Here is a 26,526-nt window from a genome sequence, read left to right on the forward strand (position 1 = left end):
AGTGTCAATTTTGACTTTAGGAGACTTCATTTGAGCACCTATGAGTTTTGTGCTCATGGACAAGTGTCCCACTTTCCTTACCAGTAAGATGCAAGTGACAAGACCTACCACACAAAAGTGTTATGTAGATTATAGATTTTGAGTAGTCCCTTCTTTAAAGGTCTTCTAAGGTCATTAGGCAAGAGTGGAAGTTGAGGTTCAGAGAGATTAAATGATTTAGAGGCACCTAAATGGTGCAATGGATAGAATGCATCTAGTCTCAGTTTCCTCAATTGTAAAATTAAGATAATAATAGCTACCTCCAGAGCAGCAAGGTGGCACAGTGGATAGAGTGCTAACCCTAGAATCAGGAAGATGAGTACAAATCCAGCCTCAGATACTAGCTGTGTGACCTAGGCAAGCCACTTAACCTCTGATAGTCTAGGCTTATCCCTGAGATCCATCAGAGCACAGACTGTCTTCTCTAAAATTTTTATCTTAATCCTAACTCAGTGCTCTGAACAAAGTAAATGCTTAATACACATGTGTGTGTGTGTGTGTGTGTGTGTGTGTGTTCCATCCTTTCAATCATGTATGACTCTCTGTGACCCTATCTGGGGTTTTCTTGGAGTTGTTTTACACCTTCTCCAATTCATTTTATAGATGAATAAAGTGAGGCAAACAGAAGTTAAGTGACTTACCCAGGGTCACACAGCTAGGAAATATCTGAGGCTGGATTTGAACACAGGTCTTCCTAATTCCAGGTCTGGTGCTCTATCTACTGCAACACCTAGCTGTCCATAATACATATCTTTTTTGGTCAACTTAACCAGTGTTTACTAAGTCCTTTCTATGGGCTAAAGTGTTGTAGGCACTTGTGATACAAATGAATTCCTTCTCTACTGGAGTGAAATAACATGTTATCCAGATAAGTAAATATTAAATGATATGTCAAGCAATTTAGGGGGGGAGAATGAATAGGTGAAGGAATCAGGAAAGATCTCTGGCATGAGTGACAGGAGCTGAGCCTTAAGTGGGGCATTCCAAGCAAAGCAGACCTGACCTTATCCTTTTTATAGCACCCTGGATATTTTATTTCCTGTTTCTTCAGTTGCTTTTTATCACTGCAAAGTTGCTGAGAATTCTGAATTGGCAAAGCTAAACTAAGGAAAATGAACCAGCTAAACCTGCTCCTTAGCCAAATAGATACTTTCCTTTTCTTTTAGTTTGTTGGTTTTTGTTTTTGTTTTTTTTGCAATGGAATGGGGTTAAGTGGCTTGCCCAAGGCCACACACAAATAGATACTTCCTAACTGGGTGATCCTGGGCTAGTCACAACCTCTGCTTGTGTTAATCCACTGGAGAAGGAAATAGCAAGTCATTCCAGTATTCTTGCCAAGAAAACTCCATAGACAGTGCTAGCTAGCATGCTGTTTCATGGGGTCATGAAGAGTTGGGCATGATTGAACAAGAATTGTGGAGAGAATTCTGAGTTGGCAGGGTTCAAATGAGAAGAGTGAAAGTGCTAACCTTACTCCCTAGCCAAATAGAAACTGGTTGAATTATCTGTCTTGTTTCATCTGTCATCTTGGACTCTGAACATGTTTCCTTCCCTTGGTCACTCTAGAAGGGGCTTCCTTTTGTCTTCTCTAGCTCTGGATGGTCACAAAGAGGTCTTTGTCTAAAAAATGTAATCAAAGGAACAAAACTAGAATGAAAGAGAGGATAGTTAGAAACAGAAACACAGAGACAGAAATGTAGAAAGATAGATTGAGAGCAAAGAAGTGCCTAGTTGAGGAATAAGGTAGTCAGAGGCAAGGAAAAAGATCTTGAGAATGGGGTTTGACTTCATGATTCTGAAAGTTCTTCAGATATCCTATACATAAAACAAACAGACACACACACATCTGGCTGATCTGGTAACCTCCTCTTCCCCTTTTCCCAGGGAATGCTTGTTCCCCAAGAAGAGAATGGAGGTTGTGGAAAACAAGGCTGATTAAATATTGCCCACCATAGGGGAGAAAGATGAAGAGAAGAGAAGAGAAACTGGGGAACAGTGCCAGGGCACTCCCCTTGGGCATATGTTGGGAAGGGGAGGATGAATGGTATCAAATAAGTGTGAAACCTTAATGTGCTGCATCAAGGTAGAAGGTATCACTTCAATTACAGGGTGAACTGTTCTTGGCTAGTTCTATCCTTATACATCATGAACATGAGCTTCCTAGGAAAAGTATGAGATTTCCCCATATGACTGTACAGGGATCAAGCCTCCTATTGTTAAGTCGTTTTAGTTATGTCCAACTCTTTGTGACTTTATTTGGAATTTTCTGGGCAAAAATATTGAGTTGGTTTGCAATTTTCTTCTCCAACTCATTTTACAGATGAGGAAACTGAGGCAAACAGGGTTAAATGACTTGCCCAAGATCACACAGCTAATGTCTAAGGCTGAATGAACTCAGGAAGAAAAGCCTGCACTATGATGCCACCTCACTGCCCAATCTCTCTAAATGGACTCCATTACACATTTCAATTATAAGCAGCACTTGAAAAACTCACTATTCCCATACTAGTCTGTTTCATTCCATTCTATTCCATACACCAGAGTCATTTGTATGTCTCCAGAGGGGTGTATATGTATTGTCTGTCTTTGTGTGTGACTATGAGATAAGGTATTTCAGGGCTTAAGAGTGCTATCCATCACATTCATCAAAGCTTCCATTTATAGCAAGCTGTATTATATAGTCATTACAGAGACCTCACTTTCCTAGAGAGATGGTGCAACAACTTTCCAGGCTCTCCCCAGAAAGAAGGTCTATCTTATCAGGGACAGCATTTTCTTCTTAAAAGGGAATTCTATTTTACCAGCTTGCCTACTGGATTTCTCCAAATTTCTCCAGTCAGAATGGCAGATAATCCCACTGTTGGAACCAAGACAGAAATAAAAACTGAAGATCCCAACTTCTAGATTGCCTCGAGTACCCATGCCCCAGCTCTTCCCCTCCCACCAGCTCAATGGGGAAGTAAGAGCCTAAGGGAGAGATTCTGAGACTTGTATAGGTTACTTCTGTGATATCTCTGAGAATGGATCCCAAGGCTAGAAAGGATTTGGGTTCACAGGGACTGGTGGATTCTGCAAGGTTCCCTGAACCAGGGACAAATTTATTTCTTGTGTCTCCCCCTCCCTCTGGGGGAAAGGGCAAATGTTGTAATAAGATCACAAAAACCAGGATTGAAAGGGACCTTGAAGTCCCCAGATGGGAATTTCTGTTAGAGGCTGTTTGGACCCCTCCTGGGGGATGGGAAGGTGGAGGGGTAAATTATCTCTGACAACTGGGACTAGTTCAACAGGCAATAGGGAATCACTTCTTCCCTTTCCCACTGGCTCCATAGGCTCCACCAGAAGACAACAGGAGGGGATGGGGGAAAAAAAAAACAAAGAAAAAAACAGGTATATGTAGATCTTTGCAAATAAGATGCAGAGAAGAAAATGGCTAAGAGCTGCCAGACCCTCCACATTTCATTTGCTTATGTTATGCAAGTAATATTTACATATTAATGAATTTATTTCTACCATTTGTAATAAATAAGTCTGTTTATTCTCTCTTTACTCAATTCTCTTATATGCTTCTCTCCTCCTTTCAGAAATAGGCTAAGGAACCATTGGCCTGCCCAGGGTTCTAAGCAAGAAGGGGGCACCAAGAAGGGATTAAGGAGCACTAGTTTCCTGGGCCACCTGGCAAGGGACATCCCTCCCTTCCCAATACAGTGGGGTGCAGGGGGCACAGTGGTTCAGGGGCCAGCTTAAATTGACATTGCAGCAAGAAAGCTGAGGTTAAACACACAGAAGGACTAGCTAGGCCCTCAAGTTAGGGTAAGGATGTAGAGTGAAATGAAGACTGGGGCCCCAAAAGTGAACACCAGAGAGAGGCTAGGTTTTTCTTCCCCTTCCTTTCAGGGTATCCTATTAGCTCCTGTGGAATAAAAGGGCTATCCTATGGGAAGGCAGGGTAATAAATGAAATGACCCTGGATATTCTAAGATAGCATTCTTTTCTTAAAGGGAATTCTATTTTACAAAGTTGCCCTCAATACTACTCCAAACTCCTAAATTAGGGGGTCCTTGTGTGCCCTCACATATTTGGAGAATGGGGCATGAAAAAAGGTATTGAAGATAAAAATCTGATGATTTCTAAGACTCTGGAATATGGAATTTCTCCCAGTTTAAGGAGAGGGACCTTCAAAATACAAAGGAGAAATAGGGACCACCCACCTCAATCCTATTACAGACTCCAAAGTTTCTCCTCTTGAGAAAAATAATCCATCCCTCCTCTGAAAAAGAGGCCCATATATGTCTGAGATACATATGGTCAGTGTGACATGGGCAGAAGCAGCTCCATTCTTCATGCTTCACTCCTATCTGGTCTTCTCCATCTTATTCTCTTCAAAACATCCAGGTCTCTTATCTCCACCCTCCTAGTAGGACTCCCAGAGCCAGGCCCTGTCAGCTGAAAAAGGGCAGTGCCCAGATTGCCTGGAGGGGTTAAGGAGGAAAGCCTAAGCCCTTGGTAAGACAAAAAGAAAGATTGGGCCCAGATCATGAAGTTGACTGTCCCTCTCTCAATTTTCCAAGTTCATAGAGATCTTCAGCAGAAATAATATAGGAGGTCTAGCTTTCCTTTCTCAAGGCCAAGGTCTTCCTGCCCTTCCCAGTACCTCCCAGGTGAGACTGGAGAAGAACAGGGCTGATGGGTCTGGAAGATATAGTAAGGGAGTCTTCGGCAGTGAATTGCTGTGTACTTGGGGGAGGGCAGGAGAGGGAGAAAGAGAGGTTAACCCCTGGGAATCTTTCATAACAGATTCCATTCTGCTCTCCAGGAATATTCAGAAAGAGAATAGTGCCCGTTTTCCACCTTGGGCCCTGGTGTCATGTGCTTCCATTTTCTCCAGGTTTTAGGGGTAGCACCAGGCAGAACTAGCTCCTAGGCAGGTCTGGACCAAATGGCCAGCTCATTTATATGGATACATAACAATTCTCCCATCCCTGGATCCCAGGGTTAAGTGACTAGTTGTAGGAAGGGCACTAGAGTAGGGGTGGATCTAGGCTAGCCCTGAGGAGAAAAGGTGACTAAATAAAGTGGCACAGGGAACCTTGATGCTCACCTAAGTGTCATATTTTCTCATTTATGGACTGATGGGCACCTTGGGGGGGGGCTTCTCCCCTTCCCCCACCCTCCTAAGCACAGTGTGGTCCCTTAGAGAGGGGTGGAGAGGGCACCAGGTAGGCTGATAGCTAACAGGTATGGGAAGGGTGGGCAGCACCTGGGCACCAAGGTACCCCATGAACATACCTTACCCTGAAAGTTTCTTCAGAGCTGATGCTAGCTTTCATTGCCCACCTGGCATTTTATCCCAAGGAGTGGACACAGCTTCCCAAGGGAGCTGGGCTAAGGGATGTGGGGGGCCTCTACAGAGAATGCCCAAGGACACCTCCTGGCAGAGGATGAGGTCTGAGTGACTAAGGATTGTGGAATGGGGATGTGAATCCCTGTGCCAGCTGTGGGCATCAGGGTTAGTACACCCAGCTGACAGGCACCCACTGGGGCTCTGTCCGCAGCTTCTCCATCGCCGTTTGAAGCTCTCGGAAGGTCCTCTCAAGGTTGTCATTCACCAGAGTGAGGTCAAAGTAGTGCCCATAGCCTCTTTGGATCCGGCTGCTTTCTTCAACTGTCCTCTTCAAGTCTGCCTCCTGCCCAGGCCCAGGGAATCCATTGAGTCAGGTACTCCCCTTCCCACTCCATTCTTCCCTCCCACTTGCCTTCCCTCCCCTGGATAAGCACCTCTCCCACTTCCCTACCCCCCCCATTATTCCTCACTGAAAATCTATGAAAGAAAGTCCCAGGACAACTGGGCTGGATAATCCCTTCCCCTCTGGGTCTTCCCTCTATGGTGCCAGTCAAAGGGATCACTGACTCCCTACACTGAGGGAAGATGATTTCCAGGATAGGGGCATTCCTATCTAAACCCACTAAGTAATCATTGTCAGCATCCTGGCTCCTATTTACATGGTCCAAAACACTTTCCATATATGATTTCATCTGAGACTCACAACCTTGTGAGGGAGATGCTACCATTAACTCTATTTTACAGATAGCAGATTCCCTGGATTGATTATGGATATATATAGATTAGATAGAAGATAGAAATATGGCTTCAATAGATAATTTCCCTAGATGATAGATAGATAGATAACTTCCCTAGATAGATAAATAAATCCCCAGTCTTTCAAAGTGCTTCAGTTCCACATCTCATATTGCCAAGTGGACATTTCAAACTGGGTAGTATTGGCACCTTAAACCCTACATATCCAAAACAGAGCTCATTATCTGGATAAGCCTCCCACCTGATTCATCTCTTGTCATTATTCTCACACCTTCTCTCCACCTCACTCCACATACTCTCTTTTACCTCCCACATCTTTTGCATTCATATCATCTTTCTGTGCATACATCCACCATCCTAGCCCAGGTCCTTATCACCTCTCACCTGAATTATTGTAATAGACTTCTTTTTTTTAATAGGTTTTTTTTTTTTGCAAGGCAAACGGGGTTAAGTGGCTTGCCCAAGGCCACACAGCTAGGTAATTATTAAGTGTCTGAGACCAGATTTGAACCCAGGTACTCCTGACTCCAAGGCTGGTGCTTTATCCACTACGCCACCTAGCTGCCCCTGTAATAGACTTCTAATTGTTGTTTCTGCCTTGTCTCCTTACTGCAATATATCCTTCATTTACTTATCAAAAGTATAGATCTAACTATGTCATTCTCCTTAATAGGTCCAGTGACTCCCCTTTTTCCAGGATCAAATAGAAACTCCTCTGCTTGACATTTAAGACCCTTTAAAACTGGATTCCAATCTAATTTTTTTTCCAATCCAATTACACATTAGTTTTTTTCATATACTCTTTGATCCAGCCAAACTAACCTCCTTCCTATTTGTTGTTACTGTTCAGTCATTTTCAGTCATGTCTAACTCTTTAAGGCCCCATTTGGGGTTTTCTTGGCAAAGATACTTCTCCAGCCTATTTTATAGATGACAAAAATGAAGCCAATAGAGTTTAGCGATTTGCCCAGGATTACACAGCTAGTAAGTATCAGAGACCAGATTTGAATCCCTGAATTTTCCTTATTCCAGGACCAGCACTCCATCCACTGTACCACCTTCCATTTCTAGAAGTCCTCAAAGTAGGCTGACAGGAGCAAACATAGATCTTTGGCTTAAATGGGCTTCTTTCTGCTCAGCAAGGTTTTTTTAATTATTAATTTCTTGGTGTCTTTCCACTGCATTCTCTACTGTGATGAATCCAATTTTTTTTTCACTAACTCTGAGTTCCCAGTCCCACTTAAATGTCCTGGCTCTTACATTCTCAGAAGACATCCTTGGTTCCTCCTACTTTATAGAGAGCTAATCTATACCATCCGACTTTACTCTCCTTCTCTCTGCTTCTCAGTCTTTATCCAGTTTCTTCTCTTCTCTCCCAGGGGAAAAATAGCCCTTCTTGCCAAGTAACCATGCCACCAGTGTTCTCCAGTCTAGTTCTGCCCATCTTCTACTAGACTTTGCCTCATTCTCATCCTCTGCACTGGTTTCTTTTCCTGTCTGCAAACATGAAGGGAAAAAAATGTTCCTATCTCTTGACTACATCTAAAAGGGTTCTTTTATTTTTTTTTATCCCTCTTTCACTGCTAAACTTCTCAAGAAGATATTCCATACTCATTCCCTTCACTTCTTCCCTGCTTACAAATTCATTGCCAAGCCCCTTACTGATGATTTCTATCCTCACACATCTTACCACTGTTTCTCCCTCTAAGGTCAAAAAAAGGACCAACAAACAAATCCAAAAGCCCAGGAATTTTTTCTCCTTTTCTCCTTAACTTCTCTGTATTTGGAACTGATTTTAACCTTTCTTCTGGTGACCCATGGCAAGTCACTTAACCTCTGTCTGCTTCATTTTCCTCAACTGTAAAAGGGGAATAATATAGACTATCTGCCAATCTGCTGAGTGCTTAGCACTTAGCACAAGACCTAGAACTTAGCAGAGGCTTAATAAATACTTGTTTTTACTTCCCTTTCCCATTCATTTCTTCTCCTCCTTCTCCCCTCCCTCCTTCTCTTCTTTCTTGCCTCCCTCTTTTTCTTCCTTCCTTTCTTCCTTCATTCCCTCCTTCCCAGTATTTCTTCCTGCCATCCTTCCATTTCTAATTCTCTCTTTCCTTCCCTTTCTTTTTCCTCCCATCCTTTCTTCCCTCCTTCCCTCTTTTTCTTTCTTTTTTCCCTCCCTTCTTCCTTCCTTTTTCACTCTCTTCTTCCTATTCATCTGGACTGTCATTTATTAGTTCTACTCAGTTATCAAATTTAACAAATACAAAACCGAATCCATTACCTTCCCCACTAAAGTCATTCTTCTTCCTGATTTCCCTAATGCTGGCAATGGTACCACTATCCTACAAGTTAATTATGCTCAAAACACTTGTGTGGCCTTTGGCCCCTTCTCTTTTGGTCTTTTATCCCCATCAATATCAAATCTGCCACCTCTACCTCACTCCCAAAGTCATTACTCTACTTCAGACCCTCAGCATGAGTCAACTTGACCCCTCTAATTGCCTTCTAATTGGGCTCCAATCCATCTTCCACTCAGATACCCAACCAATTTTTTTATGGCTCCATTTTATCCTGTTACTCTATGAGAACTGTTAGTAACTGCCTATATCACTCTAATAAAGTTAAAACTCCTCATTGTCACGCTCAAATCAATGATCCAACCCCAACTCACCTCAACCTATGCTTCTCCCTTCCATCTCCATCTGCCAGAAACCTGACCATCCTTCAAAGACTCATTCACATTCCATGTCCTTGATGAAGACTTTGCTGATCTCCTGGACCAAGAAGGGATGTTTCCCTCTTCTGAATTCTTACAATATTTTGTCTTGTATTACATTTGTTTCTGTATATATAGCTTATGAAATATCCTGGAGGCAGAAACTGAGTTTAATCTCACCTATTTATAACCCCACTAGGCCAACCATAGCAGCTGCTGCTTAATGACTGTTTGATGAATGATTGAAAGAATGACCATCTACCCATACTTCCTTGGGTCCCCCTACTGCTACTCAGCCTCCCCACAAGTCATCATATCCCTATTTCACATTGTATTCCAATCACTATATCCATCTTTCCACTTCCCTTCTAGGTCCCCCTCACCGTGAGTTGTTTGGTGGCCACCCCACTCTCCAGGGCAGCCCGGTTCATAGCCCGCAGGGTATCAAAGTCAGGGGCCTCAATGAAAACCACGTACGGGACAAACTCAGCTGTTCTTAGCACCTTCACTGCCTGTGGGATGGAAGGAAAAGGATATTCAGCATTAACTCCTTAATCTTTATTCCCCTCCCCAATATTATATCTCTTACCCCTGGGGAGGGTACTTCAGGGTTCAAATGAAATATGAATTGAAAGACAGGATCTTCAGCTGACTTGATAAAGAGGTAACAGAAAGGATGAGAGAGAGGAAAAAAAGAAAGAGAAGAAAAGAGAGTGTTTCCAGGGATGGATGGAGGGTGTTATATGAGGTTACAGAATGTCCCTGGAGGATAGGGTATTGCCCAAGGAAAGCATTAGAAGTATATGAAGTCAGGGCAGCTAGGTGGCACAGTGGATAGAGAACCAGCTCTGGAGTCAGGAGGACTTAGGGTGAAATCCAGCCTCAGACACCTGATTATTTACCATCTAACTAGCTTGGGCAAATCATTTAACCCCACTGCCTCACAAAAAGAAAAAACACACACAGAAAAAAAGAAGTATATGAAGTCAGGAGCAGCTAGGTGATTCAATGGATATAACACTGGAGTCAAGAGGAACTGACTTAAAAATCTGACCTCAGACACTTACTAACTGTGTGACCCTGGACAAATCACAACTCTGAGTGTCTTCCAAAAAAAAAAAAAGAGAGAGACTTTATGAAGTCAGAGTTTGCTCCCAGGAAAGGGAGACATAGCTATCATAGAATATTCATTAGGAAATGAAGGTGAAAGAGGAAAGAGTCATGGGAAAAGTGTTATAAAGTATTAGAGAGGATCTTTCAGGATTGGGCTGCTGCCAGGAATTAGGAAGGGCCCTTTTGGAGATGGGGATGTGGCCTGCAGTCAGGAGGCGGCCAGCCAGAAGTAGAAGCAAGGTAGTGTCTTACCTGAGGATTGACATCCAACACGCACACCTTCCCAGCACTGAGCACATTTCGGATGGAATCAATTCGAGTGCCATACAGGTTTCCTTCATATTCTCCATGCTCAAGGTAGCGGCCAGCACGAATGTCAGCCTCCATCTCTGCTCGTGTCACAAAGCTATAGCCCTGGCCTTCCCGCTCAGTGTCCTTAGGTCGACGAGATGTGTCTGGCAGGTGGGGAGAATGGTAAACATGCATGAACAAACACTGAAGTAGCTGAATGGCATAGAGCATAGGATTTGGAAGACCTGAGTTCAAATCCTGCCTCAGATGCTTACTAGCTGTGTAACTCTGAACAAATCACTTAACTATTCTCAGCCTCAGTTTCTCCATCTGTTAAATGGAGGGAACAAAGTGAGATGTTTATAAAACTCTTTGCAAACTTTATAAGATGTATGAATACAAGTTATTATTATTGTTGTTGTTATTATTATTATTATTGAGGAAGGGGTTTGAGTAGTGGTTAAGAAAGTTATATTTTATCTAATACTACTTAATTTAATGCTGGGCTGCAGTCCCCAATCTGATGGTGCAGTGCCCTTTGATCCTCAGCAGAGGGTGCACACTCACCAAACAATCAGGGGAACAGTATTTCATCGCCTACTAGGATTTGGAGCTAGAAGGGACCTTGTAAATCATGGACCCCAACTCTTGTCATTTTACAGACAAGCAAACTGAGACCCAGGAGGGGAAATGACTGACCCTGGGTCACAAAGATAACATGAGGCAAAGTAAGATTCAGTTCCAGATGTATCTGACTGCAGATCTTTCTAGGATGATGATGGTGGTGGTGGTGGTAGTTAGTTGTGGTGGCAGTTATGATGATGATGACAAATTATTACTACTTATATATAAATTCCATATACATATATATTGTATATTATACATATGCACACAATATATTACATATCACACACACACATATATATATAAAATATCTTTTTGCGTTGTATATAAATATTATATGTAGCTAAGTGGTGAAGTGAATAGAGTACTGGAGACTCATCTTGCCTCTAATCTGGCCTCAGACACTTGCTAGTTTGATCCTGGGAAAGTCATTTAGCCTCATTTGTCTTGGTTTCTTCATCTATAAAATAGGACTCATCTATAAAATAAGCTAGAGAAAGAAATGGCAAACCATTTTAGTATCTTTGCCAAGAAAACCCCAGATAAGGTCATGAAGAATCAGACACAACTGATAAATGACTCAGAAAATGTGTACTGTATATAATTATAAATAACACTCAATATATGATATATATTTACAATATATTCTATATTTGTGTGTGTGTATACACACACACACACACACACACACACACACACACACACACACACACACATTATAAATTTACATAGGGCTTTAAGGTTTTTTAAGCACTTTACCAATATCATCCGATTTTGCCCTGTGAACTAGGTGGAAAAACGGAGGCAGATAGAGATTATTCAACTTGCCTGGGATCACTCAGCTAATAATTGTCTCAGGGAAAATCTAAACTCATTTCTTCTTGAATCCACGCCCAGTTCTATTACCTTGATGCCACTAATGAACTACTTCAGTTTCCATGCTTTAATCAATGTTGATGTCTCCCCTACTCCCTTTAAGATACTCTAGCTGTCCCTCTCTCATCCTTTGTTCCTCAACATTTCTCCCTGTGGATCCATTCTCAAAGTAGGGTTATTCAGAACCCTGGAGGTAGGTATAACTAAGCTGACCCTAGATGCTGATTAAATTTAGACTTTCTAAACACAGTTTGTTGTTGTTGAGTCATTTTTCAGTCATATCTGATTCTTCCTGGCCTCCTTTGGGGTTTTCTTGATAAAGATAGTGTAGTGGTTTACCATTTCCTTCTCCAGCTCTTTTCACAGATGAGGAAACTAAGGCAAATAGGATTAAATGAATTGCTCACACAACTATTAAGTGTCTGAGACCAGATTTGAACTCATGAAGTCTAAGGCCCAGCATTCTATCCCTGCACCACCTAGCTGCCTCTCTCAAACATAGTGTCCATTTTAATTCAATTCACATTTCATAAGATCAGAGAATCAGAGTTAGAAGGAACTTAAAATAATCAAAACCAACTCCTTCATTTTACAGGTGAAGAAACTGGGGATCTAAAACACAGCTAGTTTCTAAGGTGAGAGTTGAACTTGTGAACGTTTCTAACTTCAGGTAGTTTTCTACCTCCTATTCCACACTGCCTCTTCCCAGTCCTCCCTGGACAATGTAAAGATCTAGGTGCTCAGGATGAAACAAAGATAAACAATAATCCTGGGACTAAGAACTCAGTCCAGTACTCAGCCTGGTGCCATATTGGATTATAGTGCCCACCGCAGGGTCAACTCACAGGGCACAGTGGTGCCATAGCGATCTTGGTCCCACATGATGAGCTTGTTCTTCAGGCTACGTCGCCCTACACCCTGTGCCCCAATCAGGACCAGGGTTTTCCGGCGGAAAGGGGGCATCCGGGCCACTTCTTCATAGATCAAAAGCTCATGCCGATCGAACTCTGAGGACCAACACACCAGCCATCAGGTCAGCATGGATACAGCAGGGCAAAAGGAAGAAAGGAGCAAAGTCACAGGGGAATATAGAGGGAGATGAAGCAACGCCCATAGATGGCATCCAGGGGCCCAGTGGTCATGTGTTTGGTGGAAGAAAATGCCTAGGAAAGAGACCTGAAGATAGGGCCCAAGGAAAAGGTGAACACAAAGAACACTAAGATAAACAGTTTCCATGCAACACTAAGGGAGGTGATATGGGAGGTACCATGAGAGCAGAGGGTAAGGTACAGGAAAAGATGGGCAGTGTTCAAGCATGAGGGCACCTACCTGCATTCTTGGTAGTAAGATACATCATTCTCTTCTTCTTCTTTCCTGAAATACTCCCACATAGGGCACCTAGAAATGAGGAGAAGAAAAGTAGGTAAACCTGGAAGGCTCTCATGACACTCTAAAACTGGCAAGACCCTTCCCCAAAGAGCTTACCTGAGGTTGGTGTCATCTCCAAGTCCCTCTTGACAAAGGCCTTCCGCTTCTCCTCCAGCAGCTGGCTAGGGATGAGCCCAGCACTTCCCCCTTCTACATGACATGCCTGAAACACCCACCCATGCCCACCAGACTTAGGAACTTTCATATCTTTCCTGTTCCCCTTCTCTTTCCCTCCCATCTAGCCAGCTTCTGATACCATCCCTAAGATGCAGACCAGCCTCAGTGGAGATGTTCATGTCTCCTTTCCCTCCAGTTGTAGCACCCACCTGCTCAAGTGGACCAGCCGAGTGCTGATGGGGGGGGAGGGGAAATGTGAAGCATCACTGGGGCAGAGGACCTGACTTCCATGGGACAGCAAGCACTGGCATGGGTTGGGCCTGAGGGCACTCACTTGCCACCAGTTAGCATCATCCTGGTTAACGATCTGGAGCAGGTCCCCAGCACAAAAGCGCAGCCCAGCCTCCTTGCAGGGGATCAGGCTATCCCGGGCTGGCTCATAGTCAAAGTGGCATTTGACAAACACCTGGGGGTTGGGGGAGGAGAAGCATATATGAATCAAGGAGGCATAATGTCATAAGAAACCCATGAGAGGAGTGGTAGGGAAAGGATAAGTGTCCCTCACCCTTCAAGGGTCCCAAGGATCTGAGTAAATCACCAACCCTTAACCTCTAAATTCCCAGGGAGAAAACTGGGGGAAAATGAGAGTACACAGAGACAGCCACACTCTCACACACACACACACACACACACACACACACACACCAGCCCTTGCCCCTTTAAGGAGGCATGTCACTGTCTCTGCCTGCTCTGCCATCCACTGCCAGGCTCCTTTCACTACCCAGAACAAAAGGCAGTCGGTAGATTAGTTCTGTCTTTGTTCCTCCCGCTGATGGGCAGGGTTATCATTCCTCCTTATCTCCCTTTAGACACAGAGAGGGAGAGGGCAAAGCCCACATCCAGATAGGTCCCTCATCTCCTCCCACTCTTGCTCACTGGCCTTGGGTTATGATGAAGCACCTTCTATATACTAACTCATAGGCTATCAGTCTAGGGAGGGGCAGGCCCAAGGAGAATCATTCCATACAGGTTTGTACATATACATGCCATACACATGTGCAAGGAAATACATATATCTACAAATATATAAGGGATTTTGAGGTAGCACCACAGTGGATAGGGTGCCTGGCCCTCAGTCAGGAAGACTCATCTTCCAGTTCAAATCTGACCTCAGACATTTACTGTGAGACCCTAGGCAAGCCACTTTAACCCTGTTTACCTCACTTTCCTTATCTGTAAAATGAACTGGAGAACAAAATGGTAAACTGCTATAGTATCTTTGCCAAGAAAACACCAAATGAAGTCAGAAAGAGTCAGACACAACCAAAATGACCAAATAAGTATACGATGTGTATATGTTAGTTAGCACACATATATTTAGAGAAATATATGCACATAAAAAGGTGCACACAAATATACAAGGATATATATACATATGTACAAGGGCATACACTTAAGGGAATTTAAAGACTATACCTATGTACAATGACATGTGTGACATTATGAACATAGATATACAGGCATGTAAATGCCTATATACATACACATACTGATGTACACTATAAGGATGCAGCCTATCTATAAGAATGCACATGTATATATAAGAATGAACATTTAATTTTAGATGCACACATGCAAGGGTATAGCATATATACAAAAATGCACACATATATACAAGGAGTCACATGTGTAAGAATGTGCATGCCCTACAAGATTGCATTGATTTTATAGGTGCTTATGCATGTTTAAGAATATGTTTATGGGAATGCACACACATGCACAAGGACATATACATGTACATTGGTGCAACATATGCATAAGAATGTGCACCTCTGTATACGGTCATATAAGGACACATTTTAAAGAGTGAGCACACAACATATGTGTGCAAGATGTATGTACATGTACATGAAAGAACATGCATGTACTGATGTACACCTATAAGGATGCAGCCTATTTATAAGAATGCACATGTATATACAAGAATGTACCCATATATACTAGTACACAATATGTACAAGAATACACATGCTTTGCAAAGATGTTTTGAGTACATGGGTGCATAAGTATATTCAGGAATGTGTTTATAAGGATGAACATGTACAAGAATGCACATGGGTACACACATATAAAAGCTGCACCATATCTGCAAGATGCACATGCATGTGCAAGGATATACACACATATAAGGATGCACATGTTTTGCAAGGAATCACTGTGTACAGGATACATACAAATGTGTAAGAATGTACAAGGTATATACAATTTTGAGGAAGAAAGCTGACATTTTTATAGATTTTAAGATCTGTTGATGCTTTACATTCTTGATCTCATGTCATTGATAGCCAACAAATAGTACCCGCTTCTTATGAAGTGGGTATTATTTGAATTACCTCCATTTCATTTATGGGGTATCTGAGGGTCTGACAGGACTCCTTGGTCATATAGCTAGGAAGCTTGGGGGCCAGAGGAAGGATTAGACCTAGGCTTATCCTGACTTCAAATCCAACTTTGTTCTTCTACATCACATTTTCAAGCATGCCCACACCACTTACACATCTGTGCAACATACGTGTTCCACATCTAGCTTTTGGGCAGAAATCCTAGTCACCCCCTCCCAAGTGCAGACATGGGTAAATACCATTCAAACCTTTGGAGCCTGAGCATTCCAACGTGCTTGCATACACAGGTCATGCCTCTCTTCACACACATAATGGGGGAGGGAAAAGGGTCCATATAAAGCTCCCTTCAAAACAATCAACAATGTGGGGGGTGGGCATCAAGTGTAGAGGGAAAGATACCTGGGTCCAGAGAGGGAAAGAGGGTGATGGGGCAGGGGCCTGTTACTGAGACCCAGGTACCAACTGGATGCCAACCTGTCGAGGCAAGTGGGGCTCCTGATAACTGGGCAGGATCTTAAGGATGACACTACCACTGGCACTTCGAAGTAACTCCTGCAGCCCCCGAGGGTCACTGCCCACTGGCTGCCCGTTGACCTCCTTGATAACATCACCTACGTGCAGTAGGCCCTGCTGGGCCACCATGCCCCCATGTAGGATACGGGCAATCACCAGCTCTCCACCCTCCACTCGGAATGTCACACCCTGGGCAAAGCAGGAAGAGAAGAGCTAGTTAAGGGGTAGGCTTAGGTCTCTACCTGATGCTTCAATTTCCTGGTCTCCTCTCCAGAATCTCTCATTCCCACCCCCCAACCCCACCCACTTCCTGCTCAAATCTCAGGGGCCAGGTGTGTTGGGTTCCCCATTTGATCAACCCTAAGCTCCAGGCCCTCAGCTTCCCCCAGTAGCTCTTTTTCAAACAGTTCTTCCTCTTCTTCCTAACTCTCTCATCAGTCCCATGGGCTAGAAACCAAGTTCCAGAACAACATCCCCTCCTTTCCCTTATTTCTTTCTCCAACTGATCAGCCTGGATGAAGGAATTAATAAGACAACACTAACTGGGAGAGGGGGAAAATAATAATCATTATTAATGGTAAGGATAATAATGGAGCTTATAAAGTCTTTCAAGGCTTGTAAGCATTTTAAATGATCTCATTTGCTCCTCAAAGCTTGGCTCAGACTGGGCCATCTAAATGAGGCCCCTGGGAACTCCCAAAGTTACTTTCCATATAGTTATGTTAGATTAATTATATATACCCCTTCTCTCTCCCACTAAAGAATGTAAAGGAGCATCTATATTGAGTGTATTTCTCGTATCTGGCATATGGCAGATGTTTAATTGGTGCTTGCTGAGAGATTAATCTTCACAATAAGAAATACAGATGTTATTATCCCCACGTTACAGATGAGGAAGCTGAGGCTTAGAAAAGTGAAGTGCCTTGTTCATAACGCCACAGTTGGGCATCATCAGAGGCAGGATTGGAACTCAGATTCATTCCTCATTCTATTACATCATATCAGTTTCTTCCTACTTCTCTTTACTTGCTGGTCTGGGGTCCTGGAGCATACATGTGTTTCCAGATGCTAGAGTTTCTATATTTTCTCTCTTCAAGTTATGGTTAGACCCTCCTCACTGTCCACCTCCTGCTTCTCTCACTAGTCCTCTCCCCAAGTTCCTCTACCTCTTCCAACTTTCCCAAAGTCCTTCATAATTCCTCCTTTGGGCTGCTCTGCTGTCCTACCCCGGAGCATGGTATAGGAACACTCCTCCCAACACTCACTGCTCTCCCAGATGGTCCTTCACCCTCTTTCCTTTACTTCCTACCCCAGCGCCTCACCAGGTGCTCTCCTGCAGTCTTTCGAATGCCCACCATTCGTACAGCATCTGGAGGAACAGGCTGGTTGTTGAACATGGGGTCCAAGCCAGGACTGGGAGGGGGCGTCTCATAGCTCTTGGATGCTACAGAGTCATGTGTCTCCAGGAGGGACTAGGGAAACAGCAGTCAAGAAAAGCTTTCCCCTACCCTGGAGGCCTTCCCATCAGTCCCCATATGCCCTCTCACTTTCAGAACCCATCCTTCCAATACCTCTCTCCCAGATCTCTCTCATTTGGGTCACACTGTCTTCACCTATCTTCCCTCCTCTATCTAATTCCTTTAGAATTCTGCCAGATTCCCCCCAGGGAATGACCAGATCACCTCCATCTGAGCTGATTCCATCATCAAATCTCTATCCAAATTTCCCTTCCCAGGAGCCCTTGTCCTTTATACCTGGAGACTCCCTTCACTCAACTAGATCCAACCACTTTCTCAGCTGGGTTTCCACTCCCTGCCCCCAGCACAGCATCCACCAGCTTCTTTGCCAAGCACAGTTAGAGGGGCTATTGGCATGGAAAGTAATCTGCCTCTAAAAAGGCAGTAACCTGGGCTCTCTTCAGTAAGAAGTTCAAGGTGTGGAAAAGCCTAAAACTCTTCTAGAAAGTCCCTTTGCCCATCCACACTCTTGTTCTGGCTTGGCAGCCTCCCACCTGGAAGTGTGGCTCCTGGAGGATATGGGCGAGTTCCGCAGCTGTGCTGCTTTGCTCAGCCAGCTCAGCCAAGTCCCGAAGGATCTCCTGAACCAGCTCCAGGTTATTATCTCGAACAGCCTCCAGTTTGGTCTCTTCCAGGCGTTCGTGGGCCTAGTGGGGGGGGGGGGGAGAAGAGCCTGGATTATCTCCACCACATCCACTAGAGACCCTTTTTAAAATTAAATACCCTTACAGGCCCTCTTGGCACTTCTCATTTGACAGTTGAAGCATGCCCACCAGCCACCTAGCACCACTTAACATTCTGGTTGTCAGAGCCTACCTACCCCCACACACATACCTAGATGTTCATAGACACACACTCCATCACCTACACAAACTCACATAGGCACACTCCTTTTACCCCTGACTAGAAGTTCTTTTCTTAACTGATACCCAAATCAAGACAAGTAGAATCTAATCCATTCAATGCCTTGATAATTCTATGTCTTTAAGTTATTCTAATGAACAAAAGTCCATCCACAAAGACCTTAAAATCTTGTAAGTCACGCCCCTCTCCTTTCTCTATTCTGAGCATCTCAACTGACTATTTTGAAAATTGTATTATATGTGGTTCCCAGCCTAATTTCTGCCAGACTGCTTTCTATTTTCCCAGCATTTTCTTTCCTTAGTACCTTTGCATTTTCAAGTTTATCAAATGCTAGATTATTTCTGATTCTCCCTTGTCCAATCTGGTTCATTGCATAGTAGAGATGACAGCTGACATTTATACAGGTCTCTGTGATCTGTAAAGTGTCCTATGCACATCTGTGAGCCAAAGTTGAATTAGTTACTACAGGTACTTTTGTGTCTCTTTTACAGATGAGGAAATTGAGGTTCAGAGAGTAAAAGTGACTTGAATGTGCTCACCTGGATAAAAAGCATCAGATTCCCAGATAACACCACAATTGCCACTATCTATTATATCACCTTCCTTCTCAAATAAACATCTTTGAACAAGTTAGGAGTCTGGGAGAAATTCAATAGCATCTCCAACCTAGATCAAACAAGCTTTAGCAGGGTGTCTCCTTTTGATCATTTTATGATGCCATTATTTGGTCCAAAACTGTTATTCCATCCAACCTAGAGATAGCAAGATAGTGCAGAGGCTAGAGCATGGGACCTAGAGTTGGGAAGACTAGAATTCAAAGCTGGCCTCAGATACTTACTAGCTGTGTGACCCTGGGAAAGTCACTTTACTTGACAGCCTTTTTTCCTTAACTGTTGTTTTTCAGCTATGTACAACTCTTCATGGCCTCATTTGGAGTTTTCTTGGCAAAGATGCTGGAATGGTTTGCCATTTCTTTCTTCAGCTCATTGTACAGATGAAGAAACTGAGATAAAGAGAATTAAGTGACTTGCCCAGGGTCAATCATCTAGTAAGTGGGACTAAAGCTCTTCTGTGTGACTGTGTGATTGGAAGTCTGCCTAGAATTCAAATCTGGAAACTTACTAAATGGTTTCTTTTCTTTTCTTCCTTTGATTTTTTTTTTAAGTTTATTTTTGCTCCCTGATTTCCTGGCAGCTCTGAACTGTGAGGAAGCAGAGTGTGATTTTTTTTTTAAACATCAAGAAAGATTCAGAAAGCCTGGATTTTGGTCCTGACTTAGACTCATTAGCATTAGCATGGGACCAAACTGAATTAATTCACCCCCCTCTATCCCCAGAGTTTTTGTTTGTAAATGTAGATATTTATGACAGTGGGTATCCACTATCTGCCTCCACAGGGATCTCTTTTCAAGTGCTCTAAACCTGTCTGAGGGATTAATTATATCATCAGAGAAAGGATAGGACATGGATCTGGAATTTTATTGGTATAGTGAATCCCAAGCAATTCCCTCTCCATATATATATATATATATATATATATATATATATATATATATATATATATATATATGTGTGTGTGTGTGTGTGTGTGTGTGTGTGCGCACACACACACACACACACGGGTAGACAACATCTCTTTAACTTATAATCAGAGACTATCAGAAGAACTGGTTGAAAGAAGAGATGGAGACCTGACCTCAGAACCAGGAAAATCTGACTTTCAATCCCACCTCAAATATTGACTAGCCATTTGACCTTGGGCAAACTTAGCATGCCTGGATCTCAGTTTCCTCATCTGTAAAATGGGAATATATTTTACATCACAGGATTCTAAGAGTAACAACAGAGAGAAAATAATAGACAAAGGACTGTGCAAACCTTAAAGGGAAATATAAGGGATTATGATTATTATTATTATAGCCCTAAGAGGCTAACTGACCTGACAGAGGTCATCATAGTTATGGTGGAAAAGGTGAGACAGGTTTTCCTGATACTGTGGCCAGGACTTTATATACTATGGGACTATTCACTACCTCATTATCAGAAAAGGAAAGGAGAAAAGGAGAAATGGTTGAAGACATAAATTGTAGGTTCATAAAAAGTGCAGATGACATGAAGCTAGGAGGACACGTATAGGTGATGGTATCAAGATCCAAAACACTGTTAGGCTGGAGCATTGGGATGAATCTAATAAGATGATATTCAATAGAAATAAATGTTAAGTCTAACTCTAAGTAGTGAGCAGTTATGTGATACAGTGGACAGAGTCACAGAGTCAGGAACACCTGAGTTCAAATCCGGCCTCAAGCACGCATTAACTGTGTTACCCTGGGCAATTCACTTAACTCTGTTTGCATCAATTTTTTCTATTGTAAAATGAGCTGGAGAAAGAAATGGCAAAACATTCCAGTATCTCTGCCTAGAAAACCCCAAATGAGGCTGCAAAGACTCAGACATGACTGAAATTATTGAACTACAACAAACTAACACTTGGGTCTAAAATATCAGCCTCAATCTTATAGGATGGGGGCTAGGCAAAAACCTGTCTGAAAAAGATCCAGTAGACCACAATTCCAAAAGAAGTGGTCAGAATGATGAGGTAGCCAAAAGAGCTAACTCAGTCATGGGCCATATTGAAGAGCAGAGTTTCCAGGGATAGGGAGGACCCTCTATTCTCTGCCATAGTTTGGCCACATATCAAATACTGTGTTTAGTTCAACATGCCATATTTTAAAAAGGAAATTGATGAGCTGGAGAATATGCAGAGTGGCATGGTAGTGGTGCCATGGTAAAGGGACTTAAGTTCATGTTACATGAGGATCACCTGAAGAAATTGGGAATATTTAACCCAGAAAAGAGAAGATCCAGAAGGGATATGGTAGTCAAGTTCAGGTATTTGAAGGAGTATCAAGTGCAAGAGTGGTTAGTCATGCTCTATTTGTTCCCAGGAACCATCAGTAAAATTATAAAAAAAAAAGCCACTTTTAGGCTTGATATCAGAAAAACCTAACAATTAGAGGCACCCATCCAAAAATGAAATAGGCTGCTTTGAGAGGCAGTGGTGTTACTATTTAGTCATTTCAGTTGTGTCCAACTCTTTGTTAACCCCATTTGGGGTTTTCTTGGCACAGATACCAGGGTGGTTTGCCATCTCCCTATCCAGCTCATTTTACAGATGAGGAAACTAAGGTAAATGGGGTTAAGTGACTTGTCCAGGGTCACATAATAGGTGTATGAGACTGGATTTGAACTCAAGTCGTCCTGACTCTAGACCCAAAGCTCTATCCACTGTGCCTCCTTGCTGAGAGGTGGTCGGTTCCCTCTAATTGAATGTCTCAAGTATTTGTCAGGTATATTACAGAAAGTGTTTTTTTTGTGGACATAGATTGGGCCAGATGGTTTCTGAGGTCTCTTTCAATTCTAAAATATTGTAAAATACACCACCTTTGTCTGGAGACATGTACAACAATGGGTATGGAATGTTTGTATGCTGTCAGACTGGGTCTCTGTTTCAGTTGGTTTGGTTTAACTGTATTTCCTTGTCACAGGAGGTGGAGGGAGAGAGGAGAATATATTTAGAAATGACTATGACATTTAAAAATGTGTTGTTTTCTCAGTTGTTTCAGCCCTGTTCGACTCTCCATGACCTCATTTGGCCATGATACAGGAGTAGTTTGCCATTTCCTTCTCTAGTTTATTTTACAGATGAGGAAACTGAGGCAAAGAAGGCTAATAACTTACCCAGGGTCACCCAGTTAGTGAGTGTCTGAAGCTGGATTTAACTCAGGAAGAGGAATCTGCCTGATTCCAGATCCTCAGAAGCCATTTAATTCAACCCCATCATTTTATAGATGATAAAACTGAGGCAAAGGGGGGGTTAGGTAATTTGCCCAAGATTACACTGGTAATAACAGTGGAAGACATATTCCCTTCAAGTGGAACCTACATTCCCAAGGCCATAATTAATTGTTTTCCTTTTAAAAACATTTTTATCCATTTTAAACAAATACTAAATGAGGCAAAAATAGAACATTTCCACGTACACAGAAAAAAAATTTCTATTTCTCAAAAACCTACATAATAAATCCTACACATTGTTTTCAAAGCAGCAGTTTTTCTGTGCTTCCTTTTAGGTTTGCTTTTGTTCTCTGATGTTTACTCATAATTAATTTTTTATGAAACTGAAAGCTACTTCCAAAGGGCACAAAGCATTTTTTGTTTTCAGGTTTGCAATGTACTTTATAGATATTATCTCATTTACTCTCACAACTTTTAGAAATATTTTCATCCCTATTTTACAGATGAGGAAACTGAGGCAAACAGCGCTTAAGTGACTCCCCCAGGTCACACAGTTAGTAGTTATCTGAGACTGAATTTGAACTCAGGTCTTCTTGATTCCAGGACGTGCTGGCACTTCTGGGCCACACAGCTAACCTTGTGTTATAAGGCCAGGTATCACTATTGGGGGCTTCCAATTCATTTCAATTTTGCAGATTTTCAGGTCACTTTTCAAACAGGCACTAATTAATTTTCATGACTAGGTTTTTGGCTCAAAATGACCAGAGATTGAACATATTAAAGTCCATATTGCTCCAAGTGATATAGGATAATTAAAAGCAACCACGAACAGATAGTTGCTTCTCCCTGGTCAATCTCACCTTTTCTAGGCTCAGACAAATCTCCACAGTTATCCATTTCCAGACCAGGCCCACTGCCAAGATCCAACATGGATGCCATCAGATTCCCCTAACTCAGAAAACCTATATTTGTGGAGCCCCTGCTCTGGAGAGTCTCTCCTCTCCCCCCTCTCCCCTCCTCACTGTCTTCTTTTTGCCCCGTGTCTCTGGAACCACACCCAAAGTTTCCCGGTGTGTAATTCTAACCAGTAGGTATTCAAGACTAATTTTGGGAAATCGATGTCACTTACTGTTTGGCACAGACACACATTATAGCCTTTAAGAGGTTCTCCCTGCGCCAGCTGCTTCAGAAATCAGAGCAAAAGTCATCTAAGGTGGGGCAGGTTTATTCACAGGGTAGCTTCAATTATACAGGTATAGGAAATAAACTCTGGCACACTACCCATTTCCATCCTTGGGAACTTAGTCTATCTCTGATCATTTCAGAATTTTGCTCTCTGCTTTTTTATAAGACTTCCCCTGAGGCCTTTCTTGTATCAGAGCTTTTTTTCCTGGAAGGTTTGTAGGCTTTTGGCCAAATACATTGATGTTCTAACCTATAGACTCATAGACACACACTTGCATCCTCACATCTATTCACATACAACTCTCTGGCACAATGACAACTCAAGAGTCTGTGTTTGCTACCTCACTGAAGCTAAAGAGGTCTGGTCCTCTCCTAGGGAATGCAGACCCATCAAGGAGTCTTTGAGAAGTCAGGAAGGGGATGGACAGACACCCTGCTACCAGATCCTGCGTGGGTGGGTGGGTCATACCACCTTAGATGGTACCAGCTGTGCCTAGATAGAACTCTGAGACAAGCAGAGAGAGTTTGATACTCTTGGCAGAAAGATACCATTTGGTCCAAGACTGGGGTGGGCAGGGGGTTTGGGGTAGACTGGAGATTTCAAGCACAGATAAGATACACAAATGCATACAAATCAAAAATATATATATATAGACACAAGCACATCTGCCACATATTAAGAAGTTATTACACAAAATTATTATTATTATTATTATTATTGTTGTTGTTGTTGTTATTATTATTACTATCTCAGTTATCTTACTATCCACACAAAAACTAAATCAGGTCTATGAAGGTACATATGAGTGCATACAATCAGTGGATAAAGCACCCAGCCCTAGAGACAGGAGGATCTGAGTTAAAATCCAGCCTCAGACATTTATTAGGTGAGTGATCCCAATTACCTTCACCCCCCCCATCAGTGCAGATGCCCATCATTCCAGGCTCTCCCTCTGTGTCCAGATTTTGAATCTGAGAGTCTCCCAAGGCCACATATGGCACATCCACAAGCTTGTCTCCTAGAACAAGGACTGAGTTCTCCACACACATCCCCACCCACTCTGTGTACCACCCCCACACCCACCTCCCTGTGCAACTGTACCTTTGCCAAGGATCTTACTATTGGACTTTCCATGATGCCTCGAAGGAAGATCAGGTCTAACTCGGCAGCCCCTGTGGCATTGGGGAAGGTCCCCAGGTTGTCTAGGACTTGCTGCATGGCTGTGGGAAGATGGAGGGGGAAGAACAGAAGAAAGGTGGGTGACCAATGCAGGAAGGTAGAAGGGGCAACTGGGTCCTGCATACCAGCCTTTTCCTGGGTACAACAGGCAGGAGGGGACCCCCACATCTCTAGCCTCCTTCCAGGAGAGTGGACATAGGTAATTTAGTTAGTTGCCTTTCTTTGAAATCCTGAAATTTAGCAATGTCTGGAAAATGGAATGTGTACAATAAAGGTTTGCTGACTGACTGTCCATTGAGTTCAAGATTGTAGGGGAAATGTAGACCCAAGGGGGCAGAAATGGTATCAACAAATAGGTATATAAAGCATCTATATGAGTAGGGGCTTAACCCTGCTACTCAGAGGGCAAGATGATGCTCTGACATAGGCACCTGGTCCCTGAAGATGTCTTCCTGATGAGGGGTGAGGGATAGTTGAGAAAACTGGATGCTTCCTGGGCTCCCTCTCCCTGACCCCACCTCCTTGAATGATGCCAAGTTTAGCAGAGAGACTGCTATCAGAGCCAGAAAAGGAACTGTGTGTATATGTGAGTGTATGTGTATGTGTGTATGTATGTATGTATTCGTATGCTGGGTACATTGGAATAGAAGTAGAAGGGAGTAATGTCAGATTCCAGGTTCCATTCTCTGCCTACAGAGCCAGGTGACTCCAGGAGCTTAGGCAAAGTTGGCAAACATCTCTGCCAGGGTTCCACTGAGTAATAGTCAATTGGATCTTAACCACCACCCCCAGTCCCTTTTTCCCTGTCTATTCCCAGATAGTCTCCAATGGGGGAACAACTAGGGCAAGCCCATGCTCTACAGGGGCACCAGAACATGACTTGATGCTAAGAAGACATTTATATGGGGACAGTAGGACCTGAATAACTTACATTATCTCTGTATGTAATGATCACATAACTCATTAAATATTTTTAGGTTTACAAAGCAGCTTCCTCACAGCAGATCAGTGAAGATCTGAATGTAAATACTTATTCCCGTTTTATAGATGACAATACTGAGGCTCAGAAGCAAAGCAACTTGACTCCAATTCCATTTATCCTCCCCCCCCAACCCTCACAGATATCAAAAGCAACAACATATTTGACCTCTATACTTCTCTAAACTTGCAGGGGACTGGCATGTTCAGACACGTTGAAGTGCATGGTGGTATGTGACTCTAAAGCACTTGTGGCTAGAGGCCAGAAAACAGCTCAAGTCAGCATGGAGATTGGAGACTTGTCTAGGTGCTGGGGAGGTATACCTCCAAGCCTCAGTCGTGGCCCACCCAGGACTAGGGACACAAGGATATGCATGGAGACAACTGGAATACCAGAACTATGCCAGCCAGTGTTCACTGAGTGTTTGTGGCTGGGCATAAGGAAAGAAGTGAGTTTCAGAATGAGGGAGAAGAGAAGTTGGATGTACCCGACTAGGAGCAGAGATGGACAGGGGGTATCATTATCTAGTACCACCATGCCACCCACACCAGCATCTGCACTAGCATCCAAGGGGATGGGCACAGAGACAGCTTCTGGCACCTCCTGCCTGTCCCTGTCACTGCTCCCCTCCTTTAGGGAGGGACTGTGGGGGATAAGGCATGTCAATGTACACACTAGATCAAAATGGTAGCAATGGGCCTCCCTCCCCCATTTTCCCCTTTTCTCTTTCCCTCTTCTCTGCCTCATTTTCCTTAGAAATATCTTCCTTATCCAAGCCCTTTCCCTAA

General features: G+C 43.0%; 1 protein-coding gene across 4 annotated transcripts in view; it reads right to left on the minus strand.

Annotated features, from left to right (window-relative positions):
• Window positions 1-2,411: 2,411 nt before the first annotated feature.
• Window positions 2,412-26,526, minus strand: part of MPP2 (MAGUK p55 scaffold protein 2) — a 34,836-nt gene continuing 10,721 nt past the window's right edge. For 2 of the 4 annotated variants that reach the window (XM_074224253.1, XM_074224255.1), the window contains 11 exons: window positions 24,682-24,800; window positions 18,228-18,380; window positions 17,539-17,688; window positions 16,178-16,405; window positions 13,636-13,767; window positions 13,242-13,347; window positions 13,086-13,154; window positions 12,602-12,763; window positions 10,218-10,420; window positions 9,236-9,364; window positions 2,413-5,723 (listed from right to left, as the gene is read on the minus strand). In XM_074224253.1, the coding sequence (XP_074080354.1) occupies window positions 5,547-5,723; window positions 9,236-9,364; window positions 10,218-10,420; window positions 12,602-12,763; window positions 13,086-13,154; window positions 13,242-13,347; window positions 13,636-13,767; window positions 16,178-16,405; window positions 17,539-17,688; window positions 18,228-18,380; window positions 24,682-24,800 (1,628 nt within the window). In that variant the 3' untranslated portion in view covers window positions 2,413-5,546. Of the gene's footprint in view, window positions 5,724-9,235; window positions 9,365-10,217; window positions 10,421-12,601; window positions 12,764-13,085; window positions 13,155-13,241; window positions 13,348-13,635; window positions 13,768-16,177; window positions 16,406-17,538; window positions 17,689-18,227; window positions 18,381-24,681; window positions 24,801-26,526 lie in introns of all 4 variants that reach the window. The other 2 variants (XM_074224254.1, XM_074224256.1) reach the window with 2 other exon arrangements.

This window comes from Macrotis lagotis, chromosome 2 (genome assembly GCF_037893015.1).
Source record: "Macrotis lagotis isolate mMagLag1 chromosome 2, bilby.v1.9.chrom.fasta, whole genome shotgun sequence".
Classification (NCBI taxonomy): Eukaryota; Metazoa; Chordata; class Mammalia; order Peramelemorphia; family Peramelidae; genus Macrotis; species Macrotis lagotis.